The sequence below is a fragment of the Protomyctophum bolini genome (genome assembly GCF_963924005.1).
Source record: "Protomyctophum bolini genome assembly, chromosome: 9".
Taxonomy (NCBI): Eukaryota; Metazoa; Chordata; class Actinopteri; order Myctophiformes; family Myctophidae; genus Protomyctophum; species Protomyctophum bolini.
Window position 1 is genome coordinate 25,188,606 of NC_137870.1, and position 27,997 is coordinate 25,216,602.

The window sequence follows — 27,997 nt, forward strand, 5'->3', positions numbered from 1 at the left end:
CTTTTATTGAGCCCACTATTGAGCTTTTTCTATTCTTTTGTGGAAAGACAAAGGTGACAAATTCTGAACAGAACTGGTATTTTATTGGCCAGTTACTAAAAACAACATAGAAGTTACTTAAATTGTGACAGAGTTTGTGGCTGACCACCATGTAAAATGAAATAAAGATTTGCAGGTATCAACAGACTTTTAGACATGGTTATGCCAACGCCCAACGTGGATGATTGGATTTATTTCTTGATCGCCTTTTGTCTTTCATGTTTAGACATGACGTCATGGGCTCAATAACAGGCTCGACAAGCCCAAAGCTAATTGATACAGAGCCAAAATAAATGTGTTAATGAGTATGTAATGGGCTCTGGTTTTGAGCTCCACCCCTTAGTTCTACAAGCTCATGACATGAGCTTGTAGAAGATTTTGCTATTTTAGGAAAGCAAATTAAATTCTGGTAGAGATCTTCAGAGTTAGTACTGTACTAGCCTCGGAAACCCAGACGTTTTATTTCCTGGAAGAAAGTACTGTACCACCTCCTGAGCAGGACTCAAAGTTCTGAGAACCTTATCTGAAACAGAACCGTAGCATATGGAAACAAATCCCAGAACCTGTGAACTACGTTTCACGGCACAACACGGTTTGCTTAGTTCTTTAGTTGAAAAGAGCTGTAGAAACAGCTGCTGTGTGACCAGAGTTGTTTTGATTGGACATGACTGTAAGGTCGCATTCTCACCTAATACTTCGGTAGACTCGAATGCGTATGGGCGGAGAAATGGGATTCTTGCATGTTTAATTGGCTACGGTTTGCCTTCACACTGTCATGATCCGCAGCAATTGGAAACGCAGCAGGGGGGGACCTTTATCAATGTGTTCCATTCATAAACTAGCCTACACAATGAAATGATAAATCTATGGTGATAAAATTATACTCATAACGTGCATATGTGTCGTGCCGTCTGGGACTGCCCCCCCCCCCTCTCTCGCTCTCTCACTATAAGCACGCAGCCACGCACTGTTCTTTTGGGCATGGAGGCACAGCGCTGAGCGCACTGATATAACAGACAGCAGCGCAAAATGTTTACAAGTTTATCGAGATGAAAGTTCCTACTCCCCACTAGTCCCCACACAGTGACAGCCATTGACAGACAGAATATTCTGTAGGCTATAATACTATTACACTGCACTGCAGTGTTTGTGTTTTCTTAAGCAATTGATTAATGTACTCGTCCTCATTTCGATCAGGGCTTCAGTCTCCACTCTCCTCATTCGACCACGTCTATCCACGGTAACGGGACATCTTTGCGCTGCGTAAAATATGCCTTCTCCGTCTCCAACTGTGTTCAGCTCCTCACCCGCCACATTGTTTGCTTCATTTCCTTTATTTGCTGTGGATTGCATTCACACCTGCACCGAATCGTAGTCAAGCGCGATTGGAAGCGAAGCGAAACCCCCGTTTTTGCTCGGAGTAAAATGCGGTTCTTTGCTGCGCATTAGGATTCGAAAGAGCCTTCACACCTGCCAAACGAAGCGCATTTCTGAAAATGCGCAGCAGGATTCGTTTTAATCGCAGCAAAGCTCTCTGGTGAGAATGCGACCTAAGTCTCCCCATCTGTCTCCAGTGTTATTGGATCTGATTTTTAACCGTGATCCTTAATAACCACCTTCAACCTGGCATCCCGATTTTGTGTCATTATAGGCCAAGATAGCCTGATGAAGGCTGCATTGGCCGAAACATTGCTGTTTCCCTAATAACGTTTTTTCACTGCACCCGCACCGTGTTTGTTCTTTTTCATTGTCGGGCACCTTACCCTCTCCTACACACCTGTCGTCTGTAGGTGTGCAAAAGCCTTGCTTTTTATTGTGTCATTATAGGCAAAAAACCTCAAAAGATTTAAAAAAATATATATTCAAAGATTTCCAAAAAATAGCCAATCTACAAGTTCACGACACGTCACATCATCGCAACCCATCTGGCACGTTGTGTAGCTTGTAGATCGTAGTTGAGCCATTCTTGGATCGTATAAAATAGAACTTAAGGTTAAGATCATCGGGAGAGGCAACACAAATTCAACTCAAACGAAAATAAGTCCTGAAATCAAGCGGATCCGAGTATCTCTGATGGACTTTTCTTTTCGCGAAGACATCAAATAACTTATGAGGATTTCGTATAATATAGCAATGTTTTCTTCCTCTCAGTAATGTCTCGGAGGTTCACAGGCTGTCTCGTTTCCCTCACACTGAGATCGCTCCTTCTGCTGCTGTTCCTCTGGCAGGACCTCTAAGGTCTGGTCCGCTGCTGCTTCCTGTGGGCCTGACGATGTCTGACCGTCTGGAGAAGCTCTGCCTTCCCCGGTGGCGCTCTCCGACACCGGGTCTACCTTGTACTCTGCCTTAGTACGGTCCTTCTCCTCACCCCCTCCTCTCCCCTCTGGCTCTTTCAGAGTGTCCTGGGGTTTAGGGTCGTCCCGCCGTCCTCCTTGCTCCGGTTCTCCCTCCCCCCCAGGGCTGTCGAAGACGTTCTCCTCGTCCCCGTTTGCCTTGGGGCTGGGCGGATCGCCGGGGGACAGGTTGTCCCCGTCGCCGCAGGACCTCCGGTGCTGCCTCGTGGGTGGGCGCCTCTTGAAGGACAGCCGAGCGCGACTCTGCGAGGAGGGAGAACATGAAAATATGAATCAAATGTATTGTCATATCACACGATTGCAGGTGTAAAAACATTCCCTATAACCTACCGCAGACGGGCAAGATTATCCTCTATATCCAATCTTAAGCCTCCTGATTTGCTCACTCACAGTCAGTCAGTCCCCATCATTTTGTTAAACAGGTTTGATATTTATCTCCCTACTTACTGTCTGAGTGGAATGGTACGGTGTGTGGTGTGTTACGGGAGAACCAATGAAATGTAATGCTGACCTCAGAACACATTGTAATGAATATAAATCTCCTGTAAGCGAGAGAGAGGAAGTCTACAAAGAGACATGAACTGAATGAGAAGAACACATTGTAATGAATATAAATCTCCTGTAAGCGAGAGAGAGGAAGTCTATAAGAGACATGAACTGAATGAGAAATGTTTGACATTTTTGACAGCAGTGGTGTAAAGTACATTTACTCAAGACTCAGATCTACAAGCTCACAACGCCTCCAGATGCTTGTACTGTAGATCGGTGTAGCGGGGAAAAGAGCAGACCATGTGCGGAACCAACGCTCAAGTTGACTAAATATTGAGGCTTTAAAGGTTAACTATATGAAAATTTAAATACACAGCAACGTGAATCCAGCTATCTATGAAATCTATGAAAACGTTGAATCTCCAACACAATTTTATACATGTTGTGAGGGTCCCTGGTTGCTTCATCTCTAAGATGATCCTGTAGTGTGTCTGTATGATGCTGCCAGATTTTGATATCATAAAAGACCTGTAATCTAAGCCCATCTTTAAAATAAAGGAAAATAATAGGAAGGCACATCAACTGTAATATACAAATCCAATATACGTAAGGTGCATGAATTTGAAAAATAGCAATGGATAGATGGCACAACGGAAGGCAGAAATGCTTCTTGTGGGTAGGTGGAAGACATCCTTTTTTATATTTTGGTCGTAGTACATTTACATAATGTAAGGAATAAAATGCTGAACTGGAAATTACTTTTCTTTGAATGTTCTGCCTCGGTGTATTACTTTAATATCTGAGAATGCCAGTAACAGAAAATTATGAATCAATATCAATGTAAAGTTTTAGAAGCTATATTCATATTCCAATAAACAAAAGAGGGAGTGTGAAGAACCCTGCACACATTCCTCCCCAGAACTCTGAAGGAGAACTGGGCTAAAAGGATTACAGCGTCAAATCCCCCTGGTTGCTGCTGCATGCGGGCTGCCATCGGAGGAGCTTCCTCCAGCTTATCTGAGCATCTACAGTACGTACTTAAAGCCAGGACACAGCAAGCACTGGGACACGTGAGCTGTGCTACCAGGGAGGGGCCATGTGGCCATCTACCATGTCACAGCTCCATAGATGGTGTGGCCTCCCAATGATGACGTGAGAATTCTTCTAGGACCCTGCTACAGTAACTGTGATGACATTGGAACTAAGCTCTGTTTTATTCTTTTGACAAATATATGGTCATGTATAAGCATCCCCCCCTCCACATTTAAAACATCAATCAATTATTTCCTTGCTTAAGTTACTCAAACAAAGTGCATATGTGAAGTTGTGTTACTGCACAGTTATTGCAACTGTTCCTCAGCCTGCTAGTGTGGGCTTTGGGGATCTTATATCCCCTTTACTCTTTGGGCATACCAGCTGTACTGTATGTGTGTGATTGTCTTCTTCGTCTCCAGCTTCCAGGTATGTACGAACATACCTTGTTTATGTTCGGTAGTGGAGGACCTTCGGGGCGGCTCTCGAAGCTGACGTGTTCCTCCTCTTCACTGGACAGCAGCGAGGGCCTCGGGGCGGTCGGGGACAGGGGGCTAGCAGGGCTGGGGCTGCTATTGGTGGAGGACAGTAGTGGGGGCTGCAGCTTGGCTTCAGGGCTCTTGGGCGAAGGCAGCAGGGCAGTGGGGGACAGCGCAAGGTTGGCCTGAAGGGAAACAGTCATGTTCGACCAGTTAAACCCATTATACTTAGTTGGCTGAGGTTCCCCCACGGCTCTGTATTTATATATACCACACCCCTTTACCAAAAATAGCAGATACAAGACATCTCTATAGACTTGTGTTTGACGAATGTTCACCACAGTGGTTGTAACATGATGCAGTCATACTCATAATACAAACTATACATAGTCAATTTACAGACCCAATTTAAATTGACTGCATGTAAATAGTACATGTTACCAGATAACTGCTGTAAAATATGGTGTAATAAATACCTAATAGCAAATTATCATGAATTAAAAAAAGTTATGAATATTGTAACAAGCCATGGGACAGATGAGACTACAGTATGTCAAATCCATTAACCACTTAAGCCCTACTACAGTATTGTATTTCATTGTATGACAGATAGCGAAAATAGCCAATCTACAAAGTCGCAATGCATCGCATCTGCTATTTTCTCGATTTTTGACAAACCTTTGGACATTTTTGCCTATAATGACATGCCCAAAAAAGGGACACAAGATTGCAAGTTCTACTACATTTACAGTGAGAAACACTCAACTTGGTCAAACATGTTAAAACCTACTTGCAAATTCGACTGATAAGGAGAAGAAAATGTGCTATAAATAAATGGAACAACAATGAGGGACGCTTTATCAAATCCAAAGTAATTATTAGTTATAAATCTGACAGCACAACTCATTGGTATGGCAAAAGTGATGACTTTCGTTTCCCTACAATTCATTGACACACGCAGCAATTTGCACTGAAAGAGAGAACATAATTAGCTCCAACCGTTATAAAAACATGAATGACTTGTCATTGTCAGTAATATAGTTTCTCTTACAGCTACATGTCTGCTATTGCTGCCTGTTAAATACTGTAAGTTCAATTTTGACCATGAAAGGTGTGTAACAAATGAAGGATATCATTATGATTGATTCTCATTATTGTTGTGATTATTATTTCCCTACCTGAACCGGAGAGAACAGGAAGAAGGAGAAGCGACAGCCCTTCTGCCCCATGGCCGGCCACTATGTTAAGTGTTGAACTAAAGGAAGTGTGGTAGCTTAGACTAGAGGCTAACAGGCCATCCTGATGGCCTGTGAACAACCTCTTTAGCTCATCAATGTGAGCCGATTGAGCGATCATCACGCATGCCCCTCCTCTCTCTCAGCACTCATTCATTCAAGACACCTACAAGCACCTACACTAACTGACCAGAGGGTGGCAGGAATGCTCTAAATTTTAAAAGACAGTATACCTCTGGAGATGAATGTCTGAGTGGTCTTGCAGTGAAAGAGGAGTGAGCTATAGTTGATGACAAGTGGTATCTGTTCCTGTTTTGTACCTCCATTTTTGTTTTCCCTGTGCAATGCAATGTACTCTATTGTCTGCTTTCAATTACATTGATTGTATTCATTAATATAACATGATGTAATAATGTAACTACAAACTCAAGGACCCGTCGCGTTCCTTACAGTTCACTTCACACATAATCATTCAATCAGTGGTGTGCAGACATTTAGAGGGGCAGGTGCTCAAGTGAAAAAAGGGCACCTTGTGCAGCACGTGGAACTGGCCGGTTGCCTTATAGTGTGAGATTTATAGATTTTGGGGCCTAAATAATATATTAGAAACTTTTTATCAAGAATTGATCAATGTCACCATGGTCCACATTATACCACATACTGTACAGTGTACACAGTACAAAAAAGTAATAATCAAAAGGGCACATAACATTGCTGTCCTAGTGTTTATCTGTGCACGCCACTGCATTCAATCTTACAACAGAAGCCTGTTTGCCTTTGTTGTGTGGGTAAATGGCTGATATACAAGCTCACAACGCGGCATGCTCTGCGAAATGTTGTGATTTTGTAGAGCGGCTATTTTCACAACAACGGTGTGCAACAACGTGTAAATCAAGCCATTCACCAACCTGTAGCATCTCAATCATGGCCGAGTTTCTCATCTTAACCTTAAAGGGAAGTGGGGAGACGACCGTAGGTTTCTGCAAGATAAACAATACAAAACCAGCCAAGTCAAGAAAGAGACTGTTGAAGGTATGGTTGGCATGTGTGGTTTACGTGGTTGGATGCAAGTGCAACAGATATGCAATATAGCAGAAAAGGCAATTGCAAAAGAAAGGAGGGGGGGGGGGTATTTGGGAACATAGGAAACGACTTACATCTGAATCCCCATCATGGTTGTCTGGGTGTTTCTGGGTGTTCAGCCTTAAGGAACATGGAGGTCTTCGACGAATCGGCCTCTACAAAAGTATAAATGAGTGTGAGGTCTCTCTACACAAACTGCAGTCAGACTGTAAGTGTTTCTCTACTGTAGTCCTAGCGACTGAGACAACTGCTAGTGTTCTATTCCATCAGCTCATTCCAATCAAATGGAGCACTGACAGAGAATGCTGCCATGCCTGCCTAGCTCTGTCTGAGCAAATGGAACCTTGAGGGTCGAAAGTCACTCGAGCGGGTCTGATATGGACTTGGATACATATAATCATTACTCAAAATTGTTTGTTCAGACACAGGAGGAACACAAGTGTTTGGTGGGTCAGGTGGGGTGCCAATTTAATCCAATCAGAGTACCCATTTATCAGTTCTCTCTCCTGATTGGATAACATTGGCTTCCTGATCTGAAAAAAGCATTTTCTGTTAAATAAAGAGCTGACTATTATTGAACAAACACTCTTTAGCAATGGCTGATATCGGAATATAGGTATTTAACACTTTTTATGAAGACATAGCACTGCGTTCACTTGGTGCCCTGGTTTAAGTTATTCCCTCATTTGGACGGCTAAGACCCAGCTGTGCTATGGGCCCCCGGGTCCAATAATCTTTTATATAACGAGCTTCTATATTTGGGGCAGTGAACAAAAATAAACTTAGGATCCAGTAGGATTGAAATGTGTCGAGTAATAGTCATTACAAACCATGCCGGGACATCTGCAAAGCAAAACATCAACGTTTGTGTTTCAGCATTGGTTTTTTAGCACTCAAGTAGTTAGAATGTACTTGATTATTAATTATACTATACAAGAGTACCAAACATGGGGGGTGGGGGTGGGCTGGCCATTGTGTGGGTCAGAAACCATTACTGTGCTATAGTCCAGTGGTTTTCAAAGTGTGGTCAGTGGGACCCCCAGGGGTCCTTGAGGGGGTTCCACAACAAAAGTATTGATAGTTAGGGAACAAATGGACACATACAGAGAGTACAGAGTGTACAAATTTCCAATTCCACTTGTACACTGTCAGAGTTATGGGGTCCGTGCCGCATACCAAACTGTGGGTTCTCCACAGCCCACACCACCGCTATAATCTATGGCGACACTGCTTCAAGCAGAATGTCCTAGATATAATCTATAATCTATCTATGGCTATGTGCTTCAGGTAGAACTAGAGACACTCTTTACCTCCTCATTTGAGCCGGGCATCGGATGGGCATGACCCTTGAACCTCCCAGCAAGTTCAGCCACAGATGGCTTGGATGGAGAATCCTGCTGGGGAAGAAAAAAACAATGAAACAATGTAGATTTAAATCTCATTCACAGTCATTCAGTATCTTATAACAGTATATCTGGCACTCATTGTTCACACAAAGTGAGTGGGTAGGATTTCCATGTCAGGTTTTAAAAAGGCTGGAGTGGGGATTGAGATTGTTCTCTCTTTTTTGCTCATTAGAGAGTGGTTACTCTAACCACTAGACCACAACTATAACCAGTGTGAATTCTAAGCAGCATCCAATGGACAAATCATGCACAAATGAAACCAAATCGCTTCATTAGGTTTCAATTTGTTGTATTTGGTTCTATTTTCTCTCATTTCTCTCATTGTGCAACAAAGTATAAAATATGTCTTAAGAGATTTGGTTAACCAACAATACCCTTTGGAAGAAAAACAGACTCCCATTGAAAAAAGGCTTATTTTTATCGAGCTTCAGGAACATTCTTACCACAGTTTGTGTTGCAAATTAGTTTAATGATGCAGTATACCAATTGTGTTTGTGGTTGAACAAAATTAGGCATATGGTCTGAAAAGAAGAATGGTATTAACTTGTGTTGAGTCTCATCAACAAAGTTGGCGATATATTTTCCAAGACATTAACATTTGGGTTACACCATGCCTCAAGCCAAGTTCAGACTGCTTCATTTACTTCTATCACATCTATATGCATGTGATGGAAAAAGCATTCCTCAAACTGCAAAAGGCTTTTCATGTTGTCCAACAAAACCTTTCTCAGCTAAAATTGGTAATAAATGCAGACAAACTTAAAAAAGGAACCTCTTACACTACCGAAAATAGTCAGTCAGTCAGTTACCGAAAATAGTCAGTCAGTCAGTCAGTCAGTCAGTCAGTCAGTCAGTCAGTCAGTCAGTCAGTCTGTCTGTGTCAATGTGATTTCTCTGGTTATATACAGGAGATACATAATGAATGAATGAATGAATGAATGAATGAATGAATGAATGAATGAATGAATGAATGAATGAATGAATGGTATTGACTTTGCAATACCTGCTATTATTGGTTACTTGAAGCATTTTGTGCAAATGTAAATGCATGGTGTGCCTGAGTCACTATGCACATTAAACACGGGGGCACGGTGGCACAGTTGGTAGTGCTGTCGCCTCAGCAATACAGATCGATTCCCGCTCGAGACACTGTGGGCGCTGGCGCATATAGGCGGGGTTGGCGAAAGGGCCTTTCTGTGTGGAGTTTGCATGTACTCCCCGTGTCCCCTAGGGTAGGTACCCTCACCAAAAAAATGCAGTAATCCTGGTCTCTAAACTGCCTCCCCCTGGCCAGCCGGGGCACCTGACGGAGGGGAAAGGAACTGGTTGGAATAACGTGTTCCTTCCACGTGCTACGTCCAACCAGGGAAACTCAGGTGTAAAGGAGCAACTTGGACACTCAGGCATGAAGGAGGCATGAGTTCAAGTCTGTTGCTCTCCCCATGTCCCCCATATATGTTGGTCATTTCAAACAGACACACATGTGCCAACGACTCTGTTTCACAATCTGGCTGAAGTGAACTGTACGTTGCTTGAGAAACACAACGTGTTTCAATCAGTGTTGCCATGCCTGCTTATTATAAGCGACTTTGGGCTTTTTTTTCTGTAAACTCGCTTGCAAATGTTGGTAGTCGCGGGTTGCGGTTTTCTTTCGCTAATTTTGAAAGTATAGTTGTGGATTTGGGGCTTGTTTCCTAATGTTTAAACCAGTGGTAACATTTTCATGTCAAGGAGTCCCTTTCTGAAAATATGTTGTGTCAGATACCCCCATAGCAGATTTATGTGGATTTGAAACTATTCAACAATTTTCGCATTTATTCTCTAGATTTTTCTTTTAAAATCTACTAGATGATCGGCTATTTTTAAAAAGCCAATCGGGTTAAAGTGCTCGTGTGGCCTATAGTTGCTTCTTTTGGACTTCTGTTGGTTGCTTATTCCTTTTACAAAATCTGGCAACACACTGGTTTCAATTCCCTCTCTCAACAGGATGTCGACTGTTGAGAAACATGCAGCAGGAAGGAAGCCATGCAAAGAACAGCACAACCTTCCGCTTTTTTCTGACAACCTTTATTTGTACCAAGACAGTGAATTTGTGTTTAATTAGCACGCGGGACAAAAGCCTTCAAGGCAGCCAGACATACAGAGCCCAAACCGTTGCATCCAGCAGCCCAACCCAGTGAGTGGCAGTTGGGGCAAACGCACTCCCCACAACATTATTTACTATCTCTCAGACGAGCCCTCCATCATCGCTTTCAGTCATCCCGATTCTCCATACTATTCTGTGCCTCTCAGGTTGCAACTCAGACGGCGCTGAGTCGGCTCAGGCGAACTTGAGCCGACTTTATACGAGTGAGCGAAAGCGAGCAAGTTGCCGTGCCGAATATTGCGAACGGCGCACCTATGCCGTGGTCTAAAAATATAAGTAAGCAACACATTAATAATGGGTGTGATAAATGTACGTGTGTCCAGAGACATGGGTGTGCCAATGTGCAAGCATAGACAGAATTGACACACCTAAATATATTTAAAAAAATAACACACCCATACATTTGTTTAGCTGCAGCTGTGTTGCTTACATCACTGTGTACTAACTCAAAGTTAGTCTGTAGGGCTTTTCAGACAGGGAGCGACACAGCATCTGTAATGAAGAGAGGTCCCATCGAGACAAGCTTCAAGCACAGCCAGGATAATATATATTTAAAAAGCCTTTAATATAGCATCGGTTGGAATAGCGGGGTCACACACTGCACTTCTTCTCATGTGAATTGAATACATTACACAGAGAGACAATCGCTCCGCGAGTAAACGTTTGCTCGTCTGTCAGACTGCCCGCGCCTCCTCACTTCCCCGCTTATAAATTACTAAATTACTAGCCATGTCAGTCGTTTCCCAAGTTTCCCCTTATGCAGCCTGCTGTAGTTTTTTAACCTGAACTGGAAAACTACAAAATCAGCCCATGGGTTTTTTTCCTCCCATTTAACACTTTCGTTTTGAAAGTACAAACTGGTAACAGTATGTTACCACAGCTGTCAATTATGGTGCTCCTCTCCTCTCCTAATAATGAAAGCGGAGGGTTTGTGGGCCCGGAGTCCACGGGACAGGTCTCTCCAGTCAGAGAACATCTGTTCAGCATCACACCACCGCCCCTGACAGCACAGACCTGCTGTCCTCGCAGCCTTTTCGCTCTTATCACCACTTGGCTGCTTACTCTCTCTGTCTCTCCCTCCCTCTCGGTTTCCCCCGACCCGGCAATTCCCAGGCTGATTGCTAAACATCACTCCTCTGCGTCTGTCTTTGATGGCTGTTAGCTCAGTCTGCGCACATTAATTAACATGTGTCCGTAAGGCTTACGGCACATATCAGAATGTGCGCACTGAGCCAAGAGCCATGACTTTATCGTGTATGTTATGCCATATCACCTATGGCATAACATAAGCATATTGAAGTCACCACCTGATGCCGGTATGGGGGATGAATTCACATGTCACATGATGTGTCTTGGAAATCACAATATCGAGCATTATGCCAGCCCACAGGGTTATTTCTGACAGTAAATTCAAAGTCTTTTGACTAAAAATTTATTTAGTTTTAGACATATTTTAGTAATCTGAAAAGTTTTAGTTTTAGTCGACTAAATATCATACGCTTTCAGATCATAAGATTGACAAAACATATTTTGGCGGGCCTTTATGGCATTGTAATGGCTGATGTTACACTTGGTTGCATGCTGAAAATAGCTGATCTACTGTGTGTGTGTGTGTGTGTGTGTGTGTGTGTGTGTGTGTGTGTGTGTGTGTGTGTGTGTGTGTGTGTGTGTGTGTGCGTGTGTACATGAGTGGAAAAAAAATGTGAAAATAAAAATGCATAAAAATGCAAGTGGATACTGTATATCTGTGCATGTGTGGCATGTGCATAAGATTGTTTGCGTGTCCGTGCGTGACTGTGTGTGCGTATGTGCATGCGTTTGCGCTTGTGTCTCATAAAAAGATCTCTCTCTCTCTCTTTCTCTCTCTGCCTGTTTTTCATACTCCATCTAATTTCCAACCCATTTTATTTACCAGTAAATGCTTCATGCGTTTGGGCTGCCAATTGTGACACATTTCCTGGGTGTGCTCTGACTTCTCCCCCACCCCACCCTTCACTCCTTTTCTGCACCATTTACGCCGTAGCTCATGGAAAACACGGGGCTCTCCCACCACATTACTACAACTCACATCATAGCTCAGCACTGGTGGAAAGTAGCTAAGTACTACTACTGTAACTGTATTAACCCATTTTGACCTGAGATCAGATTCTAAAACTGTCTTCTACATCCTGACAGTTTTATGAAAAAGCTATGTTTCTATGTCAGTCGTTCTTCGATTTAAAACAAAATAGCAGACCTACAAGCTCGTAGCACGCCACTCGGTGGCGCGCTATGAGCTTGTAGATCTGCTATTTTTCAATAGCTAAAGCATAACATAACATAACACCAAAAGGGGTTCCCGCCCCAAAATATACTTCTACTTCACTACTTCTCATAGTCAAATATTGGAGTTATTTACTCCATAACAATTATTTGACATCTATAGTTACTAGTTACGTACTTTGCAGATTTAGATTAATATACAAATTATACATTAACCACACGCCTATTTTATACTTAGGCTATTTGAAAATCGGCGATTTGAAAAAGTTAGACAAAATTGTTACTTTGGTATTGTAAGTATATTTTGATGTCAATAGTACAGGATATTATTATGGTGGTATTGCTACTTATAATTAAGTAAAACATAAGAGTACTTCTTCCACTACTGGAAAACAACCTCTGCATCGCTACGACTCAAATCGTAGCTAAGTTACACACAACATTCACACAGCATTCCACATCTTAATCACACGCTTAATTTTTTTCCCCTTCTCCCTTGTACTGTTTTCAAGATGACCTCACCACCACCACCTTGCTCCCTTCCTCCCCCAAAATGTCTTCAACACAGAAACTGAAGCCTCAGAAGACTTTCTCCTCTGCAACTACTTTTCGGTGCCGGCCTTTTAGGGTCATGCGCTTGATTGATATTCACTCCTAATGTACGACGGTGTCACTCTGGCTGTCAGTGTCACCATGACAGAAATGTTTTATTTGACCAGAGGATACGATCTGAACATAACCATACTGTATGACTAGACAAGCCAGTTCAGGTAACCTGGTAACACTTAAACCAAGAACAGGGATGGAACACATTGCCTAATTGCATAACCTATATAAACACAAAATCCACCTGTAACTCTTTTTTGCCAACCACATGAATATCCGTAACCCCACCAATAGGACATTATATACCAGCTAAGGATATATCCGTACCCCCCCCCCCCCCCCCCCCCACTTATGGGACATTACATGCCAGCTAAGGATATATCCGTACCCCCCCCCCCCCACTTATGGGACATTATATGCCAGCTAAGGATATATCCGTACCCCCCCACCTATGGGACATTATATGCCAGCTAAGGATATATTCGTACCCCCCCACCTTTACATATGAAGCGGATGAGCACCATTATCTTTGCACACGGCCCCATAAATCTTATAACTCTGGAAATGGTGATCGGCATCCATTTATCAGTGCTATTGAACACCCTTTACGTCTGTGTGTTGTTTCGAAAATATTGAACCAATGGAAAGTAGTAAAAAAAGAAAACCTCATTGGACAAAAGTGTTATAGGGTTGACGACAGAGTACAGCACCTTGCAATGCGTCTGGTCCACAAGATTCGATACACCACCAAGATATCCATATACCTGTCTAAATACTTAGTGTCAACGAAGTCCACACCCACAACACCAGAGGGAGTTCAACAAATGAACAAACCATGTGCAACCCAGATTCGGCACAAACATGGGATTAAATTAATTTTGCTCCTATGCCACCAAAATGTGGAACGCCCTACCAACAGTCATTAAGACATGCGAATCCCTTGACTCCTTAAAAACTGCTCTCAAAAGCACCTACGGACGGCTGCAATTCGAAACTGGCACCCGTAAAATCTGAATCCCCCACCCACCCCTGTTTCCCCTCACTGTATATGTTTCTTTTCCCTTTTTACCTCCTATGATGATTTATTTATGACTATATAGTTGTGTATATTCGTACGTCTCTAAATGTTTTGATGAATTGAAAATATTGGGCCCTATTGTAAACAAGTGTAATGCTTTATGGTGTTGTCCACTCACTGTTAACAGTTTTTTGTATTGAGTTGTACTTGAAATGTACTGTAATTCTGCAAACTGTAATGTAATTACTGTTTTTGTTTTTCTATGTCGGACCCCAGGAAAACTAGCTTTTGTCATGACATGACATGTTACTTTAGATTATTGTCTCACAGATTAACGATGTGATTGTGATTAACCATTTAATTTTTTTTGTCTTTTTTCAGCAGATCTATACAAGCTCACAACAGTGCAAAATCAGCCTTTTCATCATGAACACTCTTCTCCTCCGTGATACATAGTAATCACTAATCAAGATTAGAAGTGCAACAGTTAAAAGTTAAAAAAAGTTCAGAATAACAGAAAATCTAGCCTACTAATTATTTTGGAAATTATTTTAAGATGAATGGATGAACACATAAGCAACTTAAACATTCCAAAGTGAAGGATTCAGACATTTTGCTTTTAAATCGAGTCTTGAGTTCCATGAATAACATTCACTGTGTCTTGTCACAGCACAGCTCCTTATCTGACATGACTGTAGGCAAGCACCCAAATCCTGAGTGTTTATTTGTAGAAATGGACCGTCAGAGTTCAATTAACCCTGATTTAAATTCATAGCCATCATAGGAAGTGACCATTTGTAGGGTATACTTTGACAAACATCCCTTTGTTTTGTTTGAATAACTATCTATGTGAACTCTTTTTGGCCTCAGACATTGTGATGATTTTGGATCATATTTCCCTCAGACAGTCAAATCAACACGTTGTGACACAGTCGTGCACAGCTGTTTTGAATGGATGTCTAATTGGGACATTAGCAATGTGCCTGTTTGAGTCAATGGGGTCCCCGAGCTCTAGAGAAGAGTGGGAAAATGAAAGGGAAGCCACAGCAAACGCTATTTCTGAGGCTCTATGTCTGGGAAAAGCCCCAAAGCAATCAAGTTTGCCTGGATCACTGGTTCCTAAACTCTGAGAAATGTGCCAAAACCAGTGGATCGAGACCCATAAACAGGCCACGAAATGCCCTGACCGTCATGGACAAAGTATATTCAATGGGAAGATGTTGTTATTTAACCTCATGAGCCTGAGTGTCTCTATTCTGGGCGTGTGAAATAATAGGCGAAACATTCTGCGAAATTAGCAGATATATGTCGAGTAGTGGAACACTGTGAGGTGTGAGTTTGTAGTTCAGCTAATTTCAGCCAAAAAGTTTGGTGTAGATTTAGAGGGGAAAAGGAGGGGTCCGACTGTATAGACTCCTCTGGGACCCAGTCAACAACTATAGTAGTTCAACTATAATAATATATATATATTATAATAATAATATAGAGTATAAGTGGATAATATATTTGATTCTGAGCGTCCAGACTACTGCAATGCCTTACCAGCTGACATCCAGTGCTAACAAGGCATTCGTTGGAAATCATTTATACTAGAGTTCGGGCCCTCACACCTACGTCGCAATGCCGATCGGACCAATATGCCTGATTCATAGTGTCGGTGGCTTTGTCAGAGCACCCTGTCAGAGTCAGAGTCAGAGTCAGAGTCCCTCCTGTGCCCATATCTAGATATCTCTGTATCTGTCAGCACCTCTATGCCGACATATGGAGATATATGATATACTGATATCATCAGCACATATTATACTGTATTGGCATGCCCATGTAGGCTATGGGCATATCGGCTGGATTAGCGGCTCTGGACAACTGGATTCATAATAGAGCGTCGCAGTCCCGCCCCCTTTCATGACGACGCCAGGCCCAGGATATTAAAGGGACACTTCACCCTTTTTGCAAAAAAATATATGTTAATGACGTTTAGAAACTTTAGATCACTTTCCTGGGGGTATTTATGTGTGTAATATGTGGTTTTAGATATTTTAGATTGTAGCAGTGAGCCTGTTGTCTCTGATGTCATGGACACTGGTCTCACTACCTTCCTGGACTACAATTCCTATAATTCTTTGGTGCACTGCTCCTCCTTGTGGATAGGGGGGAGAGCTGTCTTACTGAGACAACATGTAGTCCAGGAAGGAAGTGAGCCCAGTGTCCATGACATCAGAGACAACAGGCTCACTGCTACAATCTAAAATATCTAAAACCACATATTACACACATAAAGACCCCCAGGAAAGTGTTCTAAAGCTTCTAAACGTCATTAACATATATTTTTTTGCAAAAAGGGTGACGTGTCCCTTTAATCCCAATGCATTTTCCCCATAGACATTTCAAAATGTATTTATTTAAAGACCTTTTAAGTGCCGTACGAAGCCAACTGGAGTCGTGACAAATCATGACAACCAACACAATATTTTGGACCAAACAAATAATTACAAAGAAGAAAAACAACACAAAAAGTGTTTCTACTTTCTAATTCTTTGTTTGGCCCAAAACATAGTGTTTATTGTCATGATTTGTCATGACAAGAGTTGGCTTTGTCCGCGGCATAAACGTCTTTAACCCATTTTGGGCGGGAACCCCTTTTGGTGTTTTAAACATTATGTTATAATTTAGCTATTGAAAAATAGCAGATCTACAAGCTCATAGCGCACCACCCGCGCCATCAAACCCGCCCACCCTGCCATTGTTTATTTTAATTTTTTATCCCACGATTTTGCAACCCATTTTTTTTACTCAGTGTCAATTATCTAATGTAATCCTGTGCGCTACACTTCCTCTGCCAACCTGTGACAAAGTCACTTTGTATTGTGACTTTATATATTGTCAATTAGTTGAGGAGAGAGTCCAATGGAGTTAAGAGGTTTTGTTAGAAGCGCTTTTTAATACTTTTCACTGGTTCAATGTTTATTTTAACGTAAAGGGTGTTCAATAGCATTGATTATGAGAAGAAATAAATAAAATAAAAGTTAGGTGGTTTTCCCCCAACAGTATGCATTTACATATATTTCTTTAAACCATGTTGCTCTCTTTGCTGCTGTGGAGTAGAAGCAACTATTTGTGGGTCTGTAGGCGTGGGAAAAGGCCCACAGGAATCAAGACAGCCTGCACTGCAGCTTGGATGGGTGACCCCTGAGCTTCAGTTTCATGAACCAATGGATCGGATCCGTAACAGTCGGGGGCCACTACACGCACAGAGGAGATAAGGGGCACGGGAATAGAGCTATGAGTTCAACCAAACCATGATTTCAACTAGTCTCAAATAAAACAATTTAAAAACAATCCTCACTATGAATTGAAGGTGAAACATCTGTTCAGTTGGAACTCAACCCATTTACATACTACATAAACTTCTGCTTTGATGACGTCTTTGAAATGACACAAAAGTCAATGATGTCATATTGTGTAGTTGTCGGTTAGTAGTACTTCAACATAGGACCGCCAATACCAATTAAGTGTGTATCTTTTAATCTCTAATATGTTTTGCAATGCATTGCATTCCAAATAGTTTATAAAATATATTTCTGCTGTCGGGAAGAAACCACCTAACTCCAAAATGTTCATTTCTCAGGAAATGAAAAATATACATTTTTCAGGAAATTAACAAAACCTTATATTTTTAATACAAACAATACTGCCTCATCAAAGTTGGTGTTGTGACTTTATATATTGTCAATTACTTGCATGAGAGTGGGAGAGATGGTGGAGTTATAGTTGAGCAGTTTGAGGGTCAACCTTTAATTGTTTCAATATTTTAAGTGGGTTAAGGGTTTTTAAATAGCACTGATTTATGAAGAAAAGAAAGTCCAAAACCTCAAAAACGGAGTTAGGTGATTTCCTAGTAACGACAGCAACGATATGTATAAAGCAAGTCTGAGCCTGGAGCCAGTGCTGGTGTAGGCCTACCCCGACTGCACAAGCTACGGCATACAGATGACATTCTGACAACGACAGGCCAGGGTCAAGTTCAACAAGATACAAGCTATTTATGACATCTTGGCTTCCCGGGAAATTCCCTCAAAAGTCCAACATTCATGCTCCTGTCAGAAAGTCTAGAAGGACGTTATGCACTGCATGTCACAGCGAAAGCATCTCTTCACTTTACCAAACAAACAAATAAATGAATAAATGCAAGAGATGAAAAAAATAATAATAACAAAATAGCAGATCTACAAGCTCATAGCGCGCCACTGAGAACGACTGACATAGAAACATAGCTTTTTCAGAAAACTGTCAGGATGTAGAAGACATTTTTAGAATCTGATCATCCTTATAGGATACACATGTTTTCAGAATAACATTAGTTGGCTTTGTGCAGTGGTTCTTAAAGTGGGACTAAAGGACCCTTAGCGTTACTTGAGGGAGTTCCAAATGGAACCTTACAGGTCTGTAACCCTGCCATTGGGACATTGATTAACGAAAAAACACAAAAAAGGTCAGAATATGGAGATAAGAGGGTTCTGCCCTTCTGCAGCGATATACTGAATGTATGTAATCAGTGGCCCCCAAATTGTGGACCCAGCAGCTGAGTAGCAGCTGGACCTAAACCATCAATTAGTTGTGTTGTAACAGGTTTCATTTACAGTACCAGTGTTGTTGTTTTAAACTCTTCTGCTATTTTAGTTGTCTCTATGTCTCTGCTACACCCCCCACCCCCAGAGCAGATATACAAGCTTCCAGGTCTGCTGATACATTTGTGTGATGCTGTACACTTACAGTATGGGATCAAGTAGGGCGTTCATTTACAAAAGAAAAAACAAAAGGTGTCTTTGAGTAAGGCGCTGAACCCCTAATTTGGTGCCTTGCATGGTCTCTTCCACCATCTGTGTATGTAGTATACGTATGTGTAAATGGGTGAATGTAATGCACATAATCTATGTAAAGTGCTATATAAATGCACCATTTACCATAATATATATTTACCATGTCTTTATTGGAGTTTTCCCGGTTTTGTCTGTGTGGGGTGCAGCCAAACCACTGGTTGAGAAACACTGCATCTCACAGTCTTGTTGTGTTTGGCATCTCTCGGGAAGAGCTTATTATTTGAGATTCCTATTTTATGTTTTCACACCCTCTTTCCCCCTCGAGGGGCCATTTACCTCATCGTTGCAAGATGCTGCATGCACACAATAATACACATGTAGGTGCTTATATTAAATATATGTGTCAAGCACATGCTCACGTTCGGCCTTCGCTTGCGAAGATGACCAAGTGACTTCACAATGTGGTGTGGGTGTGAAGATGGCTGATCTGATGAGGCCAATGCTCGCACAGAATGACCCAATGCAGCGAGGGCCTGATGGTGGGGTTGACTGGGAAAGCAGGGGGGGGGGGGGGGGGGGGGGGCTACACGCAAGCACGCACGCACGAACACACGAACACACACACACGCACATTCCTACATAATTATGGTAAGATTGCATGCTTGAAAGGATACACACTCATGTTTGTAATACTATACAAGGTACAAACATGAGTGGACATTGCAATTTTATTAATGCCGTTTAGTGTTTACCTTAAAATATCCAATCTACAAGCTCACAACATGTCTGGTGGTGCACAACACCCAACCCTAACCTCGTCAGTGCATTAACCCTTATCCCTACACTTCTTCGCCTTTTTTACTATTTTGAATAGTTCAAATAGCCGATCTACAAGCTCGTGACGTGACGATTTAGATCAATTTTAAAATGTTTTTTCTAAAAAAGAGAGAGAAATAAAAATTAAATAAATTAGATTTTGAATTTAAATTGAATTCACCTAATGACATACACCAAACAGCCTATAGACGAATCCACGCAGGCGTGCCCTGGGCACAATCAAAGCTGCGGTGTCACATTTAGCGCAGCTTGACACCTCAGCATTGATTGCATACAGCTGGCCTATAGGGCACGGCTCCACAGATTTGTCTATTGAAAGTAGTTAAGCTCACATTGGGCGGGGTTAGAGGTCAAACGTTTTCATCAGCTCTGTGTCAGATTGCCTGGTTGACCACCACTACTGTCCTACTGACAGATAGAAGGATTTAGTGAGGTTGATATCATGTGCCTCCCCTCCTCCCACCCCCTACATGTGGAGATGTTACGCAATCACACTTGTACAATAAGTCTTTGTGCTTGTGACGAGCCGTCCCGGGTCACACACCCAGCGTGGACAGCGTTCACATGACGACCAGGCACTGTTCTGCCAAGATCAATACCACCATTATTTCAAACGTTTGCCTCCATTACGATTAATGAAGGCATCATTTGAAGAAAACAACTGAATTGAACTAGATGATCAATGTTTTTTATATGTTTTGTCCCCCTCCATTGCACAACTATGTTTGGATTTAGTCGATTGTTTTATTATTAATTATCTATATATAAATGCACAATGTCTCTGTCTGTCTGACTTACCTACGTAATGTGTACGGCTGTAATGAAACAGAAATGGATCTGCGACTCACAAATGTTTGGTGTTTGGGAACCAGTGCCCTGTAACATCTTGAGTGCTCATTTAGTGGGAGTGTAATGGTCCTATAAAAGGTACATGTTTAGGCCAGTCTATGGTGTGAGTCATCTATGACATCACTACTATGACATCACTGGCTCTGGCCTCTAGGTAATGATGTCTATACTCGTTGTCAGAGTACCAGGGTTCCAGTCGGGAAAAGTATAATTAGTACATTAAGTACATTAAGTACTGTACTAACTTATTTGTGCTTTACTTGAGTATTTCAAATTTCCAATACTTTTAATTCAACTTCACTACATCTCAGAGGAAGATATTGTACTTTTACTCCACTACAATCATTTGAAAACTTTTATTGTTAACTTGTTACTAGTTACTTGCAAAGTGGTTACTAAAACATACATTAACCACTTCAGCTCTATACATTTCAGCCATTTGAAAATAGTCAATCTACAAGTCTGAGCAAACTACGTATGCAGAATGTCCCATTTCACATGTTTTCAAATGTAATGTAGAATGTACCTACTGTATAACATGTCTCCACCAGGACAGGTCAGGTTATTGTGGCCTCCTGGTGGCGCTATAATAGGCCAATGTGAAAAGGGTGGGATTTATGCCTCAGCCTAGTAGGAAAGTGCGAGCAAAATTGCACACTGCGTTCATGTTATGAGGCTTTTAGTTCAAAATGGGCCAATCCTGCAAACTTTGGAAGCCAATGTTAGCCAATTAGTAAGATTGAATATGAAATCAAAAAATGTGTTTTACAAAAGTCGGCCTCTTGGTAGCACTATAAAAGGAAAATGTGAAAAATGCAGGTCAAAGGTTTTTCCTTGGCCTCTAGGGAATGTGCATTCAACGTTTCAAGTTTCAGATCGGTGCAGTTATAGGTAAAAATGTGGAAAATATGCCTCTTAATGCCGCATTGCTGCTATAACAGGCCATTCTGGAAAAATGCTAAGTTTGGCATCGACCGGGGTACCGGTGCCGGGGATTAGCTGGTAACGGACGGACTGACACACACACTGTGTGTGTCACACGGACAGACACACGGATGGAGGGCAAAACATACTTTCTCCCTCTCCCCATGCTTTCGACCTGGTGGAGACAAAAGATCTTTTGAAAATAGCAGATCTGTGCTATACATTGTGAGATTGTACAGCGGCTAAGTACAGTACTTGAGTAAATGTACTCGGTTACTTTGCACCACAGATATCTACCACCACCCCCTTCTGTGGTTTCCACCCTGTCTATCTATGCTGGCCATGCCCTGCTCAGGCGGGCTGATGGCATGCCTGCAGTGCATGCCTACATCCCCAGAAGGGAGACACAAGTAGCTGTCATTCAGGAGATAAGCACATCACATGCCAGCCTGCGTGTGCAACACAGACAGACAGAGCAGCCATGATACCGAGTCCACTGACCGGCTGAGAGACCCTTGAGAAAGCAGGAAGCCGATTACGGTTTAGTGTTTCACAAACAGTGCAGCCGGGGGCCCATTTTTATGGGTCTCGACGAGTAAATACCCAGTTTTCTCGTTTACAAATTATTATTATTTGAAATGAGTTTCAAAAAGAAAAACACTGCGTTTTAGAAAATTTAAATTATATTTCAAATATTAATTCAACAGAATTTCATGAATAGCAATGACAAGCATAATGTTTTGTTTATTTGTGCTCAATAATTGTCTAAACAAAAAGTTTCAAAAGTAGTATCACACTAAGGAAGGCTTATTGGTGAAACGCGTTCACGGTTTGCCCATGCCTATCTTTAATTATTTTATTGCCGGCTAGCAGTTAGCATTTATGAAGTTCCAGTGCCACCAACACGTTCACTTTAAGAGTCCTCCTTTCAAATGGTCAGCTATGGCCCTGAACCATTAGATAGACGGAGTATACATTGGGGTCCGTATATATACGGACCCGGCGCACAAATAATTAATGAAGAGTACACGAAGGACATTTTCTGTGATATGAGTGCTGGCAGTTCCTCTCCTGATATTGAACCCTTTTGAGTGGTGTGTTGTACCTCGCATTGTTCCTACTTTTAAACTAAAAAGTTAGGCATGTCTGAAAAAATGCCCCACCTTCAAAGAGCATGAAGTCACACACAGTTCAAGACATCCTGTCAAGAATTAACAGGAAGTGCGTGGGCCCTCCCAATCACATGTCAAAATGAACTGTGTGTGGGTTGGGATGTTCTCGCCAAGTGCTGGGATACTGTTGGGATGAGTACAACAACTAAATCAAACAAATCTATTTAACCCATCATGAGAAATAATCATTTAATAAAATAATTGATTAATAATCTATCCCAATTTTACAAAAACTAAAAAAAACTAAAATCTAAAATTTATTTGTAAATCTGGTATTTTCACTATTTTGCACAACACTATTGTGCAATGAAATAGCACTTCTTAAGTGGTTAATCGATTCGTTGTTATGTTAAACTTTTTTTATTTACATTGAAGGAAATAAAACTGATCATAAAAGTAATCGATAAAAGTATCACTAAGAAAATAATGGATATAGTTGCAGCTCTAGAGTGGGTTGTTTGTGAGGTTCTCAGAATTAAAACTAAGTGCACTGTAAGTTGGGATACTGTTTGGATTCTTTAACATGATGGTATGTAAACAAAACGCTTACATGTAGAGGCCTGAATCCTCCTCATGCCCTCATCAGCTTGCAGACCGAGAGTTCTCAAATTGGAATGCCATGCGGTTCTGCTCCTTCTCTGTGTGATATACACCCCAATTCAGCACTCAAAATACCTTTTTACTTTTCCTTTAATAATAATAGTCATGAGATGTTATCTTGGCTAGAGACAGCTCTGCCATGAAGGGCTACCACAAAACTATTACCAATCAAGTGTTTCCAACCAGGGTCAACCCTAACCCCCCCCCCAGGGTTTGTCTGCACCCTTATGCTCATCATGTTGTACACACATGCATGTGTGCACAACAAACCAGAGCCTTGTATTAGAGTTACGCCGACCCGGGGGCAGAAAACGGCACCGGTCATATGGCTCATGTAACTCGAAATAGTGACAAACGCTCTTAGACTCTAGTGCATTCTGTAAACTTCCGGTTCAGCAACTCTCCTTAAAAGGCTCTGACCATAAACTGTGTTCACACGCGCACACACACACACACACACACACACACACACACACACACACACACACACAGCTGATGTTGTTTGTTTGTTTTGCTCCTGTGAGACACATTCTATTTACGAAGGTGCTAAACAAAATAACATTTATTTAAAGGACTGCAGTGACAGTGACACAACCAACAGGGGCCCTGCGGGCAACAACATTTCACACATCCGCAAGAAAACAATGTGCACACAAAAACATAAGTGAAATGGTGATTTATACGACTGCCGGTTTTGCACACCGGAAGTAGCACATCAGGGTAAAGTTGTGAGCTGGTATTACCAGTGCTATCTACAGGGCAAAGTTGTGAGCTTGTATTACCAGTGCGCAGCAAAATATAACTCAAGCCGAAGAAGTGCTGTAAGCAAGTAAGTATAACCAAAGAGCTTTGAAATTACCAAGATAGCCAATCTTAAACAAAATAACAAAAATGAATGGTGTCATAAGGGGACACGGTTAGTGTGTGTTGACTTCTGGTCTCCTAAACCCACGTGACAAAGATGAATGGAAGTTTTTCCAATCTTGTTTTTTCCCAATGTGTTCTTCGGTATAACATACTGTGAGCTCAGCTGGTGTGAGAGCCCACTGTGGCACTGGCGAGGGAGCACAACCTCTGAATGCAACACAATCAGAGGCTTCCTGCAACAGCATGTGTTCTTGGGTGAGAAGAAGACACTGGATCCATCATCCCCCTGCCAGCTCACTCACTCTAAGTCTCTCTGGATATCAAGAGCCTCGACCCAAATGCCAAATGTAATGTAATTGTAGGCTAGACTCGGCTTTGATGCGGCATGATGATGGCATACATTCCACTGGACCATCAGAGCTACGTGATCAACAAATACAGTGTCTATTTTTATGTTCGGCGCAGCAGAGCACATGATTCCTTGCACACTAAAAGAGACACCGCCAAAATATGACCCATGTTGACCCCCTCAGGCTAAGACACTTATTAGGCACTCAGGAATTTGGTTGAGGCTGGGCCACTCAACAAGTGGCAGAGAATCAGATTAATTCCATGCTACGGTTACTGTTAGTCAGTCAGTGATGGCGGCCTGTTTTGACAGCAGTCAATGTACGTGCCAAATTATGCCATTCTAATTGACACTAACATTGCTGCCACTTCTGCAACTACAATAGAGGTAGGAACAATACTACCACTATGCTACTAATAAATTATAACACGTTTCTGAAGATGTTTTCCAAGTACTGTACTAGAAATGAAACAAACATGTCAACAAATGGGTGGAGCGGAGGGATTTCTCGCTTGTTATTGCGTTCCTTACTTCACTATGGATTACATAATAAATGTGCAAGCCATATGGTTGGCAAGCCAAACCCATACAGTCATTCCTCTACAGTTACTGCATGTTCTTCGTAAAAAAAAAGAAAGGAAAATAAACTACCCAACAGCCAACACACACATGCATACACGCACACGCACTCACACTCGCCTGTGCCACTGCCTGCTCTACCAGGTTCTCTCTCTCTTTCTCTCTCTCTCTCTCTCTCTCTCATAAACACACACAAAAACTCTGCTCAGACAAACAGCCTGGACGCACAGTGGGCACATATTTCTGTTATATTAGAGAGAAATAAAGGAGCTATTAAAGGGGAGGGGAAAAAACATAACATCGAAAACGCCACAACATAAGTGCCCACATAAATATGTTGCACAAAAATGTGTCCTAATCCCGTTTTTAGGACCCACTGTAAAGTGAAAATGGACCCACACTTCTCCTCCAATGCTAGCAAAACCACCAGGGCAGTGATCTATGATCTCATCTAGACTTACAGCCTTGGAACTCTTCCATTGACGGTGGATAGGCGCAAGGCTTCCAGCACTCACACAATGTTTTTTTAAGGGCGCCCCTCCTATGCCCAGCTTTCCGGATCTGTGTGAAGACAAACATGGCTTGTGATTGGCTGATCCCACCCATAGCGATGATTTGATTGGCTGAGCAAAGTACATTGAAGATAAAAGTGAGGGGAGAAAAGTGAAGACGCCAACAGTGATTGGCCGGAATTAAGGTCATTACGAATTAGCGACGCGATGCAAATAAGCGATCTGAAAATGCGAAATATTGCATGTTGCAGTTCGCCTGCGAATCTCTGCAAAATACGACACCAGAGCGAACAAATAAAGAGCGAAAACGGTCGCATTTTCGCACATTTGCCACTGATGTGGAAGCTTGCATGGACTTCAATTGTTTTTTTTTTAAATGCGAATTATTCGCACGAATATATCCCATCGCCAATTCGCCAGTGTGTAATGACCTTTACCTTTGTGATGATTTGATTGGCTGAACACGGAATATGATGTATGATAGAGTGCCCCTCACTTCACACGAGTGTGATGTTTTTGTTTTGTTTTTTGCCTCAGTCATTCTCAACCTTTTGAATTTCTAAATGTTTGAGATGCGCAGACCCACATTTGACAAACCTTTTTCCATCTCTGGGACCTCAATCTACACTGTGTAAAATCCTCAGTGTTAATTTAACATTGAGAATGTTAAGATTTAAGTTAACCAAATGGACCAATTGGTTCCATTCCTAACACACTCTGAGTTACATTTGGACCATTGGTGGTCCTGGCCTAGACCCTGACATTGAACCATTGTTTTTGACATTGGACATGAAATGTCTTCATTCTGTATAGTGTTCTCAAAGAACCACTGGTGCACAGAAAAGATAATCTGCATCGATCACCAGAGAATAGTCTCTTTCATTTTTCTGTTTTACTTCTCAAATTGATTACCAACACCCATCTGACAGATTGGTCTGCATGTGGACTGTGGCAAATGTTGACAAATTAAAACAGCATATGCCCATGGGGAAAACAGATAAAACGTGCATCCTATAAATTCAGAATGATCTTGTGAACTTCTCAATCTATCTATAAATATGACAGGCAGAAATGTGCTCTGCGTTTTTCCTATAGGCCTATTTAAACGCTCTGGACAAAATAGTTGTACTTTTGTTTTCACATGTGATTTAAATCTGTGGTTTATAAGCATTGCTTAAGGAGGCGTGTGGCCACAAACCTGCCATCATGAAGCAGCTGTGCATGTGTTTTTCAACACGTGTTAACTATCTGAGTAATCTGACTAACATCCATCTGACAATAACAAGAAAGATAGATCTCTCTGAAAAAAGGGGAAGCATGGGCACATTTGATTTGCTGCTGTAAATACTGTATGCATACTTTATATTATAAGTCATAAACCTAGATCGTGGTTTATTAATGCCAACAAGATAGCCTGTGACGAACACTTAACCATAACATAACAAAACATTCGAAAAAATGCATTCCAGCATGTCAAAGTGGCCCATTTGACATGTTCTGTGGTTTGCTACTTTGAAAACTGTTGCAAAGTAGCATATGTACACACCATTGCCTAGGCTTATAATTAACACAATGTTTATACAGGTTACTAATAATGACCTTAATCTTAGTCTGCAAGATTGTGTGTCATTGAGGGATTAATGTTATGGATAAGAAACTGCAAACTTTGTAATATGGGCCTAGACTATGCCATGCTATGTTTACTGTTTTAGCACATTTGATCCATAAATATAGTTCATTGCTGCAGTTTCAAGTTTCAAGCATGGTTTCAAGCTGGGTGAAAAACACTCAAATGTCCCGCTTTTCAAAATTCATAGGACATTGGTTTTCGTCACAGTTAAAATAATAACACAATTTACATTATGTTTAATGTATCATGTTCAATTCTGATGAAAGGTGCAAACTCCTAAACCAATATTGTCCCCCGGCCAGCCTAATGAAAACACCAGGTGTAAATATAAATAGAATGATAGAATGTCCAATTTAAAAAAAAGAAAGGAAAATGAAATAAAAAAAGAGGGGGGGGTCGCCAAAATAGCCGATTTGCACGCGAACAGGATTTAAAAGTTGTTGAAAATAATGGTCACTATAAAAAGTAACGTAGGCCTACCTCCATCCCTTAGATGTGTTCTCCTCTGCTACTGCGTCGGTCTTGGAGTGGATGTTGTGTGTGAGTGAAGTAACTGAAGTTGAAGAGAGAGAGACAGAGACAGAGAGAGAGAGTGAGCTAGTGTATGAATTTACACCGACCAAAGTGCTTGAAAAGGGGCAGGGTATGTTTATATCTGCAGCTGAGCCGGGAACACGCCGGAGGAGGAGCTATAGTTGAAAAGGAAGCGTGT

The 27,997-nt window shown here is 41.7% G+C and overlaps 1 protein-coding gene across 2 annotated transcripts; it reads right to left on the reverse strand.

Annotated features, from left to right (window-relative positions):
* Positions 1–712: 712 nt before the first annotated feature.
* Positions 713–27,900, reverse strand: LOC308321587 (capZ-interacting protein). 2 transcript variants are annotated; one of them, XM_080772541.1, is made up of 6 exons: positions 27,766–27,900; positions 8,022–8,108; positions 6,786–6,866; positions 6,537–6,608; positions 4,360–4,578; positions 713–2,636 (listed from the first exon to the last, which is right to left on the reverse strand). In XM_080772541.1, the coding sequence occupies exons 1-6, from the start codon at positions 27,769–27,771 to the stop codon at positions 2,187–2,189; spliced, it is 915 nt and encodes a 304-aa protein (XP_080628667.1). In that variant the 5' UTR covers positions 27,772–27,900; the 3' UTR covers positions 713–2,186. The 2 variants fall into 2 exon arrangements, with proteins under 2 accessions (XP_080628667.1, XP_080628668.1); XM_080772542.1 differs by having other exon boundaries at positions 8,022–8,105; positions 27,766–27,896.
* Positions 27,901–27,997: the final 97 nt, after the last annotated feature.

Coding starts and splice junctions, on each gene's coding strand:
- LOC308321587 (XM_080772541.1), bottom strand. Junction 6,867..8,021: donor TGCCCGGCTCAAATGAGGAG/GTAAAGAGTGTC, acceptor ATACTTTTGTAG/AGGCCGATTCGTCGAAGACC. Junction 4,579..6,536: donor CCATGATTGAGATGCTACAG/GTTGGTGAATGG, acceptor GTTTCCCTTCAG/GCCAACCTTGCGCTGTCCCC.